General features: G+C 41.8%; 1 protein-coding gene across 21 annotated transcripts in view; it reads right to left on the reverse strand.

Annotated features, from left to right (window-relative positions):
• Window positions 1–12,642, reverse strand: part of APC (APC regulator of Wnt signaling pathway) — a 121,073-nt gene extending 108,431 nt beyond the window's left edge. For all 21 annotated transcript variants that reach the window (XM_081505735.1, XM_081505729.1, XM_081505724.1 and 18 more), the window contains exon 1: window positions 12,349–12,642. Coding sequence is in view for 5 of the 21 variants with exons in the window: in XM_081505715.1 (XP_081361841.1) it covers window positions 12,349–12,513 (165 nt within the window). In the remaining 16 variants the exon portion in view is untranslated. The remainder of the gene's footprint in view (window positions 1–12,348) is intronic.
• Between the last annotated feature and the right edge of the window lie 3,769 nt (window positions 12,643–16,411).

A 16,411-nucleotide genomic window follows, 5' to 3' on the forward strand; every position in this document is an offset into this window, starting at 1 on the left:
GATTATATATTATAAATTTATATATTTATATATTATATATGTTTATATATTATAAATAATTTTATGCTAGTAAATTAAAAAGTTTAGATGAAAAAGACAACTTCTTAGGGGGAAAACTACCAAAATAATCAACAGATAGAAAATCTGAGAAGGCTTAAAAATTAGAAATCAAGGTAGTAATTAAAAATCTTTCTACAAAGAAAATTTCCAGCCCAGATGGCTTCTCTGCCAGATTCTCACAAAAATTTAATGAACAATTCAGTCCTACTTAAACTTTTTCAGAATAGAAAATGAGGGTCAGCTCATTTTATAAGGCTAGGATGAGATAACCATTGATTTCAAATCCTGACAAGGACAATACAGGCCACCTCACTGATACAAAACTATTAATAGAATATCAAACTGAATCCAGAAATATATAAAAAAGAGTAATACTGTAAAACCAAATTAGGTTTATCTCAGAAATCAGGTTAGGTTTAAGATTTTAAATAATATATAATTCAATATATTAACATAGTGAAGAAGAAAATTTATGTGGTAATGAAAAGCTGCAACAACAACAACAACAGCATTAAATTCAAACAGAACAAAACACAAAATACTTAGTAAACCAGGTACAGAAGTGAACTTCTTTAACATGATAAAGGTTCACAAAAACAAAACAAAACAAGCTTTTAGCAAACAGACTTGGAGTGAAATGCTGAAAGCCTTCTCTTGAAGACTAGGAACCAGAAGGGACAGGAGCCTGGGATGACGGCAGTGCTGTATGTCTTGCCCTGAGGAATAACTTCATGTGTGTCTGCAATAACATGTTAAGTTCTTCATGGTATTTTTATATACACCTTGAAGTATATATTAAAGATAAAAAAGAAAGAAATATTTGGAAATAAAAGGCTAACCTAGCCCATCACTCAAGCTTGGCAACTCCGTAGGTCCTAACCCCACCACCACCACCCCTTTACAACTACTTTCAAACCAATTAACATTTATTGGGCTTACAAGACATTGTACAGTGTGGCAACATGTATCATGAACCTTAAAAATGTTTAAGATGAAACCTTATTTAGTAACTCCATTGCCTATTATACTATTCTAAGGAAAAAGACAAAGAGAAAAAAATCCAACTGTTAAGACATTCACTGCCCACATAATAATAAAACAGAAAACCAAAACTAAATAACCAACTCCAGGAAACAATTAAGAAAAATAATTTTTACAATGGGATTATTATACAGTCAATAAAAATAAGATTTATCAAATATTCCAAGAAATGAATATAACTTAATTTAAAAGAATTAAATATATACACATGTTTACACTGTAACAGGGGGAAAAAGTCCTAGGCACAAAGAAGAAAGTGAGAGACAGAGGGAAGAAGAGAGGGAGGGAGGGTAATGAAAGAGGGAGGGAAGGGTTGGGAGAGACGAAAACTACACTGGTTTTCTTCATATGAGGAGCTTATGAATGTCATCTGTACTTCTGTATTTCCTGAATTTTCTTTAATGACTACAGAAAACTTCAGTAATGGGGTATATAAGAACTGAAGAAAATAATCACAGACCTAAATAAAGTATCCTAAATATTTTAAAAAGTTACTTCAAAGGGTAACTTTAAAATTTCAACTTTTACCTCGGTACCATTTTATTCAGATAAATTATTTTTTAACATTTAAATTGTGTTAAGTCTATCATAGGCCAATTACTTAGCACAGAGAGAACTTCTAATCATAATTAGTATTTAAAATAATATAACTTAAAAATAATAATTAGATTTCCAAAGATACATCATCTCCAATTTTCTAGCTAGAAAGTGAATAGTGAAAGTGAAGTTGCTCAGTCGTGTCCAACTCTTCTCAACCCCATGGACTGCAGCCCACCAGGCTCCTCCGTCCATGGGCTTCTCCAGGCAAGAGTACTGGAGTGGGTTGCCATTGGCTTCTCCAGACTTTCTAGCTAATAACCCCATAATTCTAAACCAGTTTGCTCCTTGACAGCTAAAGGAGAAAATGATCAACAAACAGGCTTCAGGCAGTTATCTTTATAAAAATAAAATAACTGTTTGTCTCTTAACATAAAACTGTTAGTGGCTCTTCAGTTTCTTGGAAGCCACTTTCATCCTCGGGGCTGCTGTCTCTGGTATTTTCTGCCTGGTTATGAGAGATGTCACAGGTAATTCTATATCAGTAATACAGTATAACTGGTTTAAAGTTTATCACTAGAAATAATAATTCTATTGTTGTTGCTGCTATTCTGTCACTAAGTCGTGTCCAACTCTTTTGTGACTCCCTGAACTACAGCCTGCCAGTCCGTAGGATTTCCCAGGCAAGAGCACTGGAGTGGGTTGCCATTTCCTTCTCCAGGGGATCCTCCCAACCCAGGAATCGAAGCCACGTCTCCTGTGTCTCCTGCTTTGGCAGGCGAATTCGTTACCAGTCAGCCACCACAGAAGCCATTCGGTATTTACTGAGCATTTGTTAGGAGGCCAAGAACTAAAGGTATCGTGCTAATGAATGAAACAGAGTTGAAAATCATTAGATCACAGAGTAAAATACAGCTGGCATTTTAGCATTTAAAGTCTTGAACAGACCAACCGAATCCTACTTTGCACTACTTTCCATAACATGTTACAGAAAAACCCAAACAAACTTTGGCCAACACAATACCTTCTCTAGGTCTCTGACTTCCTTTTAAAACACTCCAGGCTTTGCCTGCTGCCATACCTCTGGCTCAAGCTGTTCCTCACCCTAAGTGCTTTTTTTGTTCATTCATCAGCACCTGTAGAATGCTCACCACAAGCCAGGCACTGTGCTTGGCATGGGAGAAGGAAAAAGTCTTTTCTATTCTTTGTATCCTTTTGAAGTCCAGGTCAAGTTGCACTTCTTTCTCCAAGGGTTACTCACTATCTTCTCCATACTCCGGATGCTATCATTGTCCAAAACAGTAGCTCCCAATCTTCGATAAAGGAAGCCAATTTCAACATCAAAATGTTTCATGAATTCTATTCTCACTCTTCAGGTAATTTCATCTGGTCCCATGGACCTAAACACCATCTATACACTGATAATTTCCAAACATTTATCTCTGGCTCTACCTCTCTCTTAAACTCCTAGCTAATATATATATACTTGTGTGTGTGTTTATGTGTCTATTCAATGTCTCCAGTTGAGTATCTGATAGGCATTTCAAACAAAGCCACATCCAAAACAAATCTCCTGATTTAATTCTCCAAACCTGCTCCTACTAACTCCTACCCCTTGCCCCACAGTTTCTATCTCAATAACATACACCACCTTTCACCCAGTTGCTCACATCAAACAACTCAGAGTCGTCCTTTACTTCTATTTCCCTCACACCTCACATCAACTCCATCAATAAATTGTCATTACTTCACCTTCTAAAGAGATCACAAATCTGATCACTTCTCTGGTCCTCCACCACTACCGCCTTGCCCAAGCACTACACTTCCAACCTAGATTACTGTAAGAGTTCTCTGATTTTCCTGCTTCTGTTCTTACCTCGATACAAATCAATTTTCTATACTAGCCAGAGTAATCCTCTAAAAGTCAAGTCATATCTGGATATTCCCATGCTTAACACCCTTCAGTGGTTTCCATCTCATAGTAAAATCAAATCTTTAAATGACCTTCAAAACTCTACTTGATCTAACCTCTCCACACCTATCCTCTGCCCTGTCCTGCCACCTCTCCTGCCACACTCCCCTCTCTTGCTCCGCCTCAGCCGTGGCCTCCCACATGCTGTTCTTCCAGCATGCCAAGGACACTTCCACGTTAGAAGCTGCTGCTTCCTCTACTCGAAGATTTTCTTCCAGATAGTTCCATGGCTTAATCCACTTCACTCAGAAAAGGGCTTCTCAAAAAGCCTTTTCTCACCAAACTACCTGAAGTAGTATAGTATCCTGTTACTTTTTAATCCCCTGAATCTATCTTACTTTGCTTCAAAACCTATTAGCTACCTGGTGTGTGTGTGCGCGACTGAGTGTGCACACATGAATAATGTCTACGTCCCTCACTGATATTTAAGCTCCAAGAAAGCAGAGCTCTATTTTGTTTACCATTATTGTCACGTTACATGCCAAGAGCAGGCTTTCAAAAATATTTGTTGAAAGAACAAAAGATGGTAACTGGTTTTAGTTTTCCTGAGAAAATAATGATGGAACACTACTAGAATTCAGTAAAGCTTTCAAATGAATTCATTCTCAGTCACAAGAGCATTATACACATACTTTGGTGGTAGGAGTACAACGTTCATAATTCAGGGTTCAGTAACAGGAGGGAATGGGGACTGCTTGCATTTCTCAGCCCCTTCCCATATCCTTCCTGTCTCATTCATCCATAAATGGTTACTGTGTACCACTAAGTCAGAGAGTATCCTACACAGTAAGACTACATAGACAATTAAGACAAGTTAATGCGTGAGACACAGAAACATAATAACCATAGAATACGACATGTAATAGAGTTTTGTAAAGTTGTAACATAACAGAGGAAGTAATCAACTTTTAGGGGTAGGTGTTCAGGGAAGTTTCAACAGTGATGACATTCAACAAATACTTGCAAAATCAAATAACAAAAGATATACTTCATTTTACTTTACATATGAAATGAGAGTATTAAGTCTGAAAGTGCTACAGTAATTTGCTGCCACGAGACAAGCTAGCTTGAGAATGAAATCAAAACAAGAGGAATGACAGAGCAGAACAAATCCCAGAAACGGAGCCAAGTCCTTGATGATTTCAGACTGGATGAAGCCCTAGCTGAAGTTCAACTACAAGATCTAATCATGCCCTTTACTGTGTAACCAGTCTGAATCTGGTTTTCTGTCACTTGCAATATAAGTGTACAGATGAATCTCAGTGAATTCTTTCAAAAACCAAAGCATTTGCTATTTCAGTGTTTAGGGGCATGACTGGTATTTTGGAAGGGACAATTTTTGTTTTGTGGGCAAACATCACAGGACACTTGGTATATCTCATCTCTACCAGTAACTGGACTGGACCTCACAATCACTGTGACAACCAAAACACCAAACCCGTAGATTTCCCAATACCTCTCATCTCCAAGAAGAACCACAAACCTATTCCCTAATAGTTGCTACATGTATCCATTTCTCACAGTGCATGGGTAAATATACTTAACAACAATCTTAAAAGAACTGGGATATACCACTCCAATATACTAATTTTATCTAATAATCCAATTTTAATTAGTCATTCATGACTATCTAAATGACTGATCCAGTCCTAAGTATAGCTTATATCAGCTCTTGAGATAAGCAGTGCTTTAAGTCTGCTACTACTGTCTGAAAAATCTCATTCATTTAAGCTTACTTCTCCATACAATACTATCAATATATGTCACTGACAATGTTGGTTACCTTCCCTATAGCCATTCATCTAATTTCTTCCTCGACTGAAATGCCAGATATTGGTTTTTCCAATCCCCTTGCAACTAGAGCATAAGTATGCCAGAATGAAATCTGATACAGGCTTTCTGTGAAAGGTTTACTTGCTTCATCAAGAGATGAGAGGGCAAACTTCCTCCTGTCTTTGGTGGTTGTGTCAGAATATGATGCCTAGAGCAGAAAGAGAAAGATGCAACTATGAAAGGATAAGCCTGAGCACAAAGGTCACCACACTACAGATAAAGATGGAAAGCACTTGGATTTAATCTAGAAGGGAAGCCAGTGTGAGCATGAAACCCAAACGGGAGGACAAAGTTTAGAGGAAAACAGAAAAACAGAACCTCAGCCCTGATAACAAAGCGAAGTTTATGAACAAACTACCCTTTAAACTAAACCCACCTATGCACTTGCCAATTACCTGAGCTAATACACTTCTTTTGTTTTTAAATCCTATTTGCACCCTAACTGATACAGGAAACAGCTATGTTTAGTGGAAAGAGCAAAATCAAGATACTGCAGGAAACGTAAAGAGACTTTCAGAGACATAAGAGAATCAGGAACTACAAAGCTAAGAAACAAGAAATCAGATCATTTCATTCCTATAGAGTATATTTCAAAAGTGGTCTAAGAAAACCAAGGATGACTGAGATAAGATTTGATTTGGTAATTAGACTGTCAAGATGACTTTTTAAAAAGCAATTTCACTGCTGCAATGGTAAAGGAAGTCAGAGTGCAAAGGAAAGAATAATTTATACTTTTAAGAACTCCATAATGGACCAAACCCTTGGAAAGACATGTAACGTGTATTAAACTCCGTCGATTACAACTCTATGAGGTAAGCATAACATTCTGTGCTGTGCTTAGTGGCTCAGTCTTGTTCGACTCTTTGCAACCCCATGGACTACAGCCCAGCAAGGTCCTCTGTCCGTGGTGATTCTCTAACAAGAATACTGCAGTGGGTTGCCATGCCCTCCTTGTATAACATTCTACTTTATAGATAGAGAATACAGCCTGGGTAGTAACTTGCCCACAGCCACACAGACAGTAATTGGTTTCAGTAGACTTCAAAATCAGATCTTTGACGCTTAAAAGTAAATGTTCTTCCTACTATACCCCTTCATGGATCACAGCCTTGCTGTGGTAAAGGGGTTTGTGTAACTCAATGAAGCTATGAGCCATGCTGTGCAGGGCCACCCAAGACAGACGGGTCATAGTGAAGAGTTCTGACAAAACGTCGTCCACTGGAGGAGGAAATGGCAACCCACTCCAGTATTCCTGCTGTGAGAACCCCACGAGCAGTATGAGGCAAAAAAATATGACACTGGAAGACGAGCACCACAATCAAAAGGTGTCCAATATGCTCCTGGGGAAGAGTGGAGGGCAATCGTTAATAGTTCCAGAAAGAATGAAGTGGCTGGACCAAAGCGGATATGACGCTCAGTTGTGTGGATGTGTCTGATGGTTAAAGTCAAGTCTGATGTGTAAAGAACAATATTGCACAGGAACCTGGAATGTTAGGTCCATGAATCAAGGTAAACTGAATGTGGTTCAAGCAGATGGCAAGAATGAACATGTTAGGAATCACTGGACTAATATAGATGGGAATGGGCTAATTTAATTCAGATGACTGTTATATCAACTACTGTGGGCTAGAACCCCTCAGGAGAAAGGGAGTAGCCCTTATAGTCAACAAGAGTTCTAAATGCAGTACTTGGGTGCAATCTCAAAAAAAAACAAACAAACCAAAAAACAGAATAATCTCAGTTCATTTCAAGGCAAACTGTTCAATATCACAGTTGTCTTGTCTATGCCCCAACCACTAATGCCAAAGAAGCTGAAGTTAAACAGTTTTATGAAGTAGAACTGCTGTAGTTCTCGAACTACACCTTCTAGAACAAACACCAAAAAAAGATGTCCTTTTCCTCACAGGGGATTGGAATACAAAGTAGGAAGTCAACAGATACCCAGAATAACAGGCAAGTTCTGCCTTGGAGTGCAAAAGCAGGGCAAAGGCTAATGGAGTTTTGTCAAAAGAACACTCTGGTCATAGCAAACACCCTTTTCCAACAACCAAGGGACAACTATACACACGGACATCACCAGATGGTCAATACCAAAATTATGTTCTTTGCAGCTAAGGATGGAAAATCTCTCTACAGTCAGCAAAAACAAGACCTGGAGCTGACTATGGCTCAGATCCTGAGCTCCTAATAGCAAAATTCAGGTTTAAATTGAAGAACGTAGGGAAAACGACTAGGTCATTTAGATATGACCTAAATTAAATCCCTTATGATTATACAGTGGAGGTGACAAATGGATTCAAGAGATGAGATCTGGTAGAGAAAGTGTCTATCAGATTCATAACACTGAAAGAGGTTCATATATTTGTATATGAGTTTATTGAAAGACATTCATATGTTTGTATATAAGTTTATATACGAGGTTCATCACCGGAAAGAGGTTCATAACATTGTATAGGAGGCCGTGACAAAACTATTCCAAAGAAAAAGAAATGCAAGAAGGTAAAGCGATTGTCTGAGGAGACTTCACAAAGAGCTGAGGAAAGGAGAGAAGCGAAAAGCAAGGGAGAAAGGGAAAGATATACTCAACTGAATGCAGAGATCCAAAGAATACCAAGGAGAGATAAGAAGCCCTTCTTAAATGAACAATGCAAAGAAACAGAGGAAAACAACACAATGGGAAAGACTAGAGATCTCTTCAAGAAAACTGGAGACATCAAGGGAACATTTCATGCAAGGATGGGCACCATAAAGGACAGAAATGGTAAGGACCTAATAGAAGCAGAAGACATTAAGAAGAGGTGGCACGAATACACAGAAGAACTGTAGACCAGTTGGTGTGGTCACCCACCTAGAGCCAGACATCCTGAGTGTGAAGTCAAGGGGGCCTTAGGAAACATTACTACCAACAAAGCTAGTGGAGGTGACGGAATTGCAGTTGAGCTATTTAAAATTCTAAAAGATGATGCTGTTAAAGTGCTGCGCTCAATATGTCAACAAATTTGGAAAACTCAGTAATGGCTATAAGACTGGAAAAGGTCACAGTTTTCATTCCAATCCCAAAGAAAGGTAATGTCAAAGAATGTTCAAACTACCATACAACTGCACTCATTTCACATGCTAACAAGGTTATGCTCAAAATCCTTCAAGCTAGGCTTCAAAAGAATGTGAACCTGGAACTTTCAGATGTTCAAGCTAGGTTTTGAAAAGGCAGAGGAACCAGGAAGCAAACTGCCAACATTTGCTGGATCATAGAGAAAGCAACAGAATTCCAGAAAAATGTCTGCTTCTGCTTCATTGACTGCGCTAAAGCCTCTGAATGTATGGATCATAACAAACTGTGGAAAATTCTTAAAGAAATAGCAGTACCAGACCACCTTACCTGCCTCCTGAGAAACCTATATGCAGGTCAAGAAGCAATAGTTAGAACCGGACATCGAACAACTGATTGGTTGCAAACTGGGAAAGAGTACAATAAAGCTGTATAATGTCACCATACTTATTTAACTTATATGCAGAGTACATCATGTGAAATGCTGGGCTGGATGAATCACAAGCTGGAATCAAGATTGATGGGAGAAATATCAACAAACTCAGATAGGGAGATGATACCACTTTAACAGCAGAAAGTGAAGAGGAACTAAAGAGCCTCTTGATAAGGGTTAAAGAAGAGCATGAAAAAGTTGGCTTGAAACTCAACATACAAAAAACTAAGATCATGGCATCTGGTCCCATCTCTTCATGGCAAATAGAAGGGGAAAAACTGGAGGCAGTGACAGATTTTATATTCTTGGGTTCCAAAATCACTGTGGATGGTGACTGCAGCCATGGAATTAAAAGATATTTGCTCCTTGGAAGAAACGCTATGACAAACCTCAACAGCATACTAAAAAGGAGAGACATCACTTTGCTGACAAAGTGCATATAGTCAAAGCTACGGTCTTTCCAATAGTCACGTACGGATGTGAGAGCTGGACCATAAAGAAGACTGAGTGTCAAAGAATTGAGAACTGTGGTCCTGGAGAAGGCTCTTAAGAGTCCCTGGACTACAAGGAGATCAACCAATCCTAAAGGAAATCAACTGTGAATATTCATTGGAAGGACTGATGCTGAAGCTGAAGCTCTAATACTCTGGCTACTGATGCCAAAAGCCAACTCACTGGAAAAGCCCCTGATGCTGGGAAAGATTGAAGGCAGGAGGAGAAGGAGGTGGCAGAAGATGAGATGGCTAGGTAGTGTCACCGACTCAATGAGCATAAATCTGAGCAAACCCCGAGAAAATGGAGGACAGAGGAGCCTGGCATGCTGCAGTCCATGGGGTTGCAAAGAGTTGGACACAACTTAGCAACTGAACAACTATACCAGGCTTCTAGGATTAAAGAATAAAAATATAATGGCACAGCAGGCTCAAAATTCAGACTGGCCTCTGTGAGTTGCATGGCACACAGCACTGTGTTTGGCAGCCCTGGCAAAGGTATATTTAAGCATGTATGTAGGCTAAAGAGGGCAAGACTTAAAAAGGAGTGATAATGGATAATTACTGAGAAAGAAAGATACAGAGGGATGATCATGGACACATTTGGAGAAGGTTGCTCTTGAAGAAAAGGACAATTCCTTCTTCTCAGATAAGAGTAAATAAAGAAATGATATCAGGATAGAAAAGATTATACCTCAGATGTTTGAGATTTTTCTTAGGAAAGGAAAAGATCAAGTTATTTGCTATAAAAACTTTCATGAAGTAAGACAAAAAGAAACACAACGGACATTAAAGATCTGGAAGATAACAGAACACTAATTGGTATGAAAACAAACCAAAATCCTCACATAACTGTTTGTATCCTTCAGGATCAAGCTAGTGATGAGGCCTGTTCAGAACTGGGCACTAGAAAGATAAACTGACATAAAGTTAAGTATTCTAAGGTATCAATGACAAGCTGGTAAAAACTGATGACCATGGGATCCTGGTGACAAGGGGAGGCAAATAAAAAGAGCAGTAGGCTAATGAATTGAATGAATAGAGACACAAAGAGGGGAGGGTTCCTAAAGAGAGGGAGAAAGAAAACAGGTTCCATAGTGTGGAAGAGTGACTGTTTGCGGTCAGACAGGTCTTGACACAATGCCTCAGGCAATGAGCTACTGACTAGGGCTCAGCACTATCCTTTCAGCTAAAAGCACAGAATTGAGAGACAATCACCTCTAAAAACACGCAGTCCTTGGGTGCAGGAAACAAACAGGCTTACCTGGTGGCGCTAGTGGTAAAGAACCCACCTGCCAATGCAGGAGACAAAAGAGATGTGGGTCCGATCCCTGGGTCGGGAAGATCCTGGAGAGGAGGAAATGGCAACCCACTACCATATTCTTGCCTGAAAAATTCCCGTGGACAGAGGAGTCTGGCTGGTTACAGTCCACAGGGTCCCAAAGAGACGGACATGACTGAAGCAACCTAGCACAGCAACAAACAAGTGAATGAATTTGCCCATACAGGAATCGAACGTTTAAAATATCTCCTCTCCTTTTAAAATGAACAATTCTATCTCCAAGTTTAAGAAATTCATCAAGAAGACAAAAGTCTACAATAAAGGTTAAGGCAGACGTGTGTCACGAGGTAGAACGAAAAGTTGAATCTGTCAGGCCAATTGTAACCCACCTGTTAAAGATTTTTAGCATAGAATTCCAATAAGGCAACAACAGTTTGTGCTTTAGTAACTCTAGAGAGCACCTAGCATGGCTTCAAAAAAAGGATATCACTCAATTTAATTTTAAAAGGTCCAGCCATTGCAATCTCAATGGACAAGCTACCATTTAGATTCATAATCTCATTTTTTACCATTCTGCTGCTCTTGACACATTATCCAGTTACAGGAAAAAATGGGAAAAATCAGACATGGCAACTTCCTCCACTACCACATCCCTCCTCAGTTTGCACTTCTTACACCGTTAATTCTGACTACTCTTGCCCTAGTAATATAAGAAGAAGAAACGACACTGGCACAATCAAGTACAATAAGGATCGTCAAGTAGTACTAATAACAATTGAGAATCCAAGAAATTTGAGAAGTTTCAAGCTTAAAAAGCGTTTTCTCCCTTTTAGTCCTTTCCAAATAAAACAAAGGGCTTGGACAACACAAGATTCTGAAGCTTCAGTGGACAATTTAAGCTAACAGTGAATAAAAGAATCACTAAAATCACTTATCCTTTCTTGGGCTATTACATTTCTTACCTTGATAAAGCCTTCTTTTAAAAGAGGACCACTTCTCAATTCTTTCTCTGGATCGAGTATACATACGTCCCCCCACCACCACCACCAAAGTTTAGAGACCAAAGACTGGGTGTAGTCAGAAAAGGATTAATTTAGATAAAGAATCACTTGCCGTCACTGGCACCATCCCTCAACTTTGCAGGAGTTCGATGGTCAAATTCCCAAAACCATCCCAGTCTCCTGGGGGCTGGATTCCCTAACAAGATGAACAAAATCCACTTGCGTCTGGATAGCAAGCTTTTCTTTGTAAGTCTATAAGCCAGGGTAAGCTTTCCCGACAGTTAAAAGACTTTTCAAGGAAGCAAGAAGGTCGAAACCAGGAAGATGGGGAGGTGACTAAAACAGGCAGACGACCCACCCACCTAACGCGAAGGAGAGACCGCTTGCAAGGGCTGACGCTTGAGCAGCAGCCAGGAAAGGTCGCGGAGGGCGGCCGGCGTCGCGACCCCCGCCCCCTGGGTGGGAATGGAGGGCATGCAAAGCCGGGGGGCAGCTGGAGGCCTGGAGCGGGGCGCGGAGAGGGGGCGGGCCGTGGAGACAAGGGAGCGGCAGGGTCCGGCCGAGCACCAGCAGGGTCTCACCCGCGGCGGGGCAAAGCTGAGGGAGCCTCGCCCAAAGAGGAGACACCGAAGCCTGCAGCTTCACTCACCTGCCAGACGCTCGCCCCGCGGACAGGAGCGCGGACGCAGCCCGGGCGCTTCCTCTCCCGCCGGACACAGCCCGTGCCGCCGCCGGAGCTCCGGGACCCGACAGGACAGGGCGGTACCGCAGCAGGCAAAGCGGCGACCGCGCTCGAGCAGAGGGAGGTGTACATAGGGAGGGGCCGGGGGCTCGGGAAGGCAGCTCCGTGCTTGACCTTCCTCACCGGTGGCCTACAGCGCTTCCTGGGAACGGCATCCCGCCTCGACCCGCTGCGCCCGGGCCTTCGCCCGCGGCTCCCCCCGGCAGCGGCCGGGCTTCCGGCGGCCACACCCCGCCCCCGCGCTACTCGGCTGCCGCCATCTTGTCAGAGGCGGGAAGACCGCACTGCGCAGGCGCGCGCCGCGGCTGCCGGCTGCCCCGAGCCGCGCCGCGAGGAAACTGCAACGCGCAGCCGCGAGGCCGCCGCCTGCCCGCCGCCGAGGCCGCTGGCGCCCGCTCGTCGCTGCCCACCCGCCGCCGAGGCCGGCTTCGGCCTCGCCGTCTGCTGCTTCGCACGGGTGCTTCCAGACTTAGTTCAGTCACTCAGTTGTGTCCGACTCTTTGCGACCCCATGAATCGCAGCACGCCAGGCCTCCCTGTCCATCACCAACTCCCGGAGTCTACCCAAACCCATGTGCATCGAGTCGGTGATGCCATCCAACCATCTCATCCTCTGTCGTCCCCTTCTCCTCCTGCCTTCAGTCTTTCCCACCATCAAGGTCTTTTCCAATGAGTCAGCTCTTTGCATCCAGTGGCCAAAGTATTGGAGTTTCAGCTTCAACATCAGTCCTTCCAATGAACACCCAGGACTGATCTCCTTTAGGATGGACTGGTTGGATCTCCTTGCAGTCCAAGGGACTCTCAAGAGTCTTCTCCAACACCACAGTTCAAAAGCATGAATTCTTAAGCACTCAGCTTTCTTCACAGTCCACCTCTCACTACTACATGACTACTGGAAAAACCATAGCTTTGACTAGACAGACCTTTGTTGGCAAAGTAATGTCTCTACTTTTTAATATGCTGTCTAGGTTGGTCATAACTTTCCTTCCAAGGAGTAAGCGTCTTTTAATTTCATGGCTGCAGTCACCATGTGCAATGATTTTGGAGCCCAAAAAAATAAAGTCTGACACTGTTTCCACTGTTTCCCCATCTATTTCCCATGAAGTGATGGGACCAGATACCATGATCTTAGTTTTCTGAATGTTAAGTTTTAGGCCAACATTTTCACTCTCCTCTTTCACTTTCATCAAGAGGCTCCTTAGTTTTTCTGTGCTTTCTGCCATAAGGGTGGTGTCATCTGTATATCTGAGGTTATTGATATTTCCCCTGGTAATCTTGATTCCAGCTTGTGTTTCTTCCAGCCCAGTGTTTCTCATGATGTACTCTGCATATAAGTTAGATAAGCAGGATGACAATATACAGCCTTGACGTACTTGTTTCCCTATTTGGAGCCAGTCTGTTGTTCCATGTCCAGTTCTAACTGTTGCATCCTGACCTGCATACAGGTTTCTCAAGAGGCAGGTCGGGTGGTCTGGTATTCCCATCTCTTTCAGAATTTTCCACAGTTTATTGTGATCCACACAGTCAAAGGCTTTGGCATAGTCAATAAATCAGAAATAGATGTTTTTCTGGAACTCTCTTGCTTTTTCGGTGATCCAGCGGATGTTGGCAATTTGATCTCTGGTTCCTCTGCCATTTCTAAAACCAGCTTGAACATCTGGAAGTTCACGGTTCACATATTGCTGAAGCCTGGCTTGAAGAATTTTGAGCATTACCTTACCAGCGGTCAGTGGTATACTACATTGTTTTACACTGGTTTTTAAAAATAAATGCAAGTCATTTCCTGTTTATATACCCTGTGCTAGATTATAAATAAGAACTTTGGCAAAAGAGAGAGAGAGGAAGTGAATAAGATGAAGAATAGGTGAAGGGGTAGTGGGCAAAGATTGTATTTTGCATATGTTTGCAGGACTGGGAGGTGGAAGGCTTCAATTTAGTGAAGCACCTATTATATGTGTCATGCATTCAGCTTGATATTTAATTCTCACTACAGCCTTGTTAGGTAGTTATCCTTAGTTTTATACATAGCAAACTTGAGAGAGATTAAGTCACTTGCCCAAGGTCCTACATTAAGAGACGGTGCCAACCATAAAGTTCATGCCGTTCCCTTCTAGAGAAACTGGATTTTGAGATAGGTTTGTTTGGTGATTTGATTCTGTGTCATTAGCAGGCTTTTATTCGCCATTTCAGCTACTGCCATTTAAGAACCCCACTCATACTGCTGTTCTTGTATAGGATCTCAACAAAGGGCCTGATTTGAAATTGCTGTGATTTTTTTTTTCTTTTGGACTAGGGCAGAGTTCATTTTACCATTTCCTTTTCATGTCTTTTTAAAATTTGTATTTCTTTTTATTAATGATGTGTACATGTTTGATCAAAGGAAAATAAGAGATACAGTAAATGGGTGCATTTCCTAAATGCTAGCTGCATCCCCTTGGTTAGGCTTGTTACTGTTTGACTAACTCTTTCATCTAGGTTCCAAGTAATACTTTAGACATCAAAGACAGTTCTCTGGCAAAGAGTGACAGCCTCACCACAACAATCACTTATCCCATTTACTCATCAAAATTATACACCATCATTTCCCTCCAAACAGGACAGCTGGGGAAAACTACAAGAAAGGATAGGGCCGCTATCCTGTATCCAGGGCCATTCAGTCTTTATGTGAAGGCATTCAGTTTTTTTAATATCATTAACTCATGATAGCATACACTTGCCAATCACACCCAGTTAGTCCATAAGCAAACCAAATAGTAGGTGGGAATACATACTTAAAAAGATTCTTCGATCTTCTACCCCACTGTAGTAGGATTCCTTCTTGGAATAAATTCTGGAATCAAGGCAATGTATTTGGTTTCTGTGGTATGCTCTCCTCATGGTCACCATCTGTTATTGGCTGAATATCGCCCCACTCCTCAAAAGATATATTGAATTCCTAACCTCAAGTACTCAACAATATGAACTTATTTGGGAATAGGATCATTGCAGATGTAATTAAGTTCAAATGAGGTCTTACTGGAGTGGTGAACCCCTAATCCAATAACTAGTGTCCTTATAAGAAGACAGCCAAATGAAGAAAGAGACACAGGGAGAAGGCTGCTTGATGACAAAGGCAAAGATTGGAGTTGGGCACCTTCAAGCCAAGGAACACAAAGACTGCTGGCCAGCCACCAGAACGGAAAGACGCAAGTGAGGATTTCTCTACAGATTTCAGGGGAAACACAGTCCTGTCGACACCTTGAATTCAGGTGTAGAGCCTCCAGAACTGTGAGACAAAATATCCGTATTTTCAAGCTACCCAGTTCATGGCACTTTGTTACAGCAGCCTTAGAAACTAACACACCCAGCTCTCTCTTCATATGTGTGTGTGTGTGTCAGTAGAGGCAAGAGACTGTCAAGGCTTGAAGGAGAGGACAGAGGTGGAGATGGGCTGCCCACTTCAGTACTCTTTCCTGGAAAATCCCATGGGCAGAGGAGCCTGGTGGGCAACAGTCCACGGGGTCACAAAGAGTCAGACATGACTCAGTACACACACATGCATCCAAAATATCATTTCAACCTATGGTGCTGAAATGCAGCTAGTGATGCATTACTGGAGTAGGTTGCCATTCCCTCCTCCAAGGGATCTTCCCATCACAGGGATTGAACCCAGGTCTCTTGCATTGTAGGCAGATTCTTTATCATCTGAGGCACCAAGGAAGCCCTCAGTTCAGTTCAGTTCAGTTCAGTTCCTCAGTCATGTCCGACACTTTGCTGCCCCATGGACTGCAGCAAGCCAGGCCTTCCTGTCCAGAACCAACTCCCAGAGTTTACTCAAACTCATCTCCACTGAGTCGGTGATGCCATCCAACCATCTCATCCTCTGCTGTCCCCTTCTCCTCCTGCCTTTAATCCTTCCCAGAATCAGGATCTTTCCAAATGAGTCAGCTCTTCCCATGAGGTGGCCAAAGTATTGGAGTTTCAGCTTCACC

The sequence above is a fragment of the Giraffa tippelskirchi genome, chromosome 7, assembly GCF_054371585.1.
Source record: "Giraffa tippelskirchi isolate mGirTip1 chromosome 7, T2T-mGirTip1v1.2.pri, whole genome shotgun sequence".
NCBI lineage: Eukaryota > Metazoa > Chordata > Mammalia > Artiodactyla > Giraffidae > Giraffa > Giraffa tippelskirchi.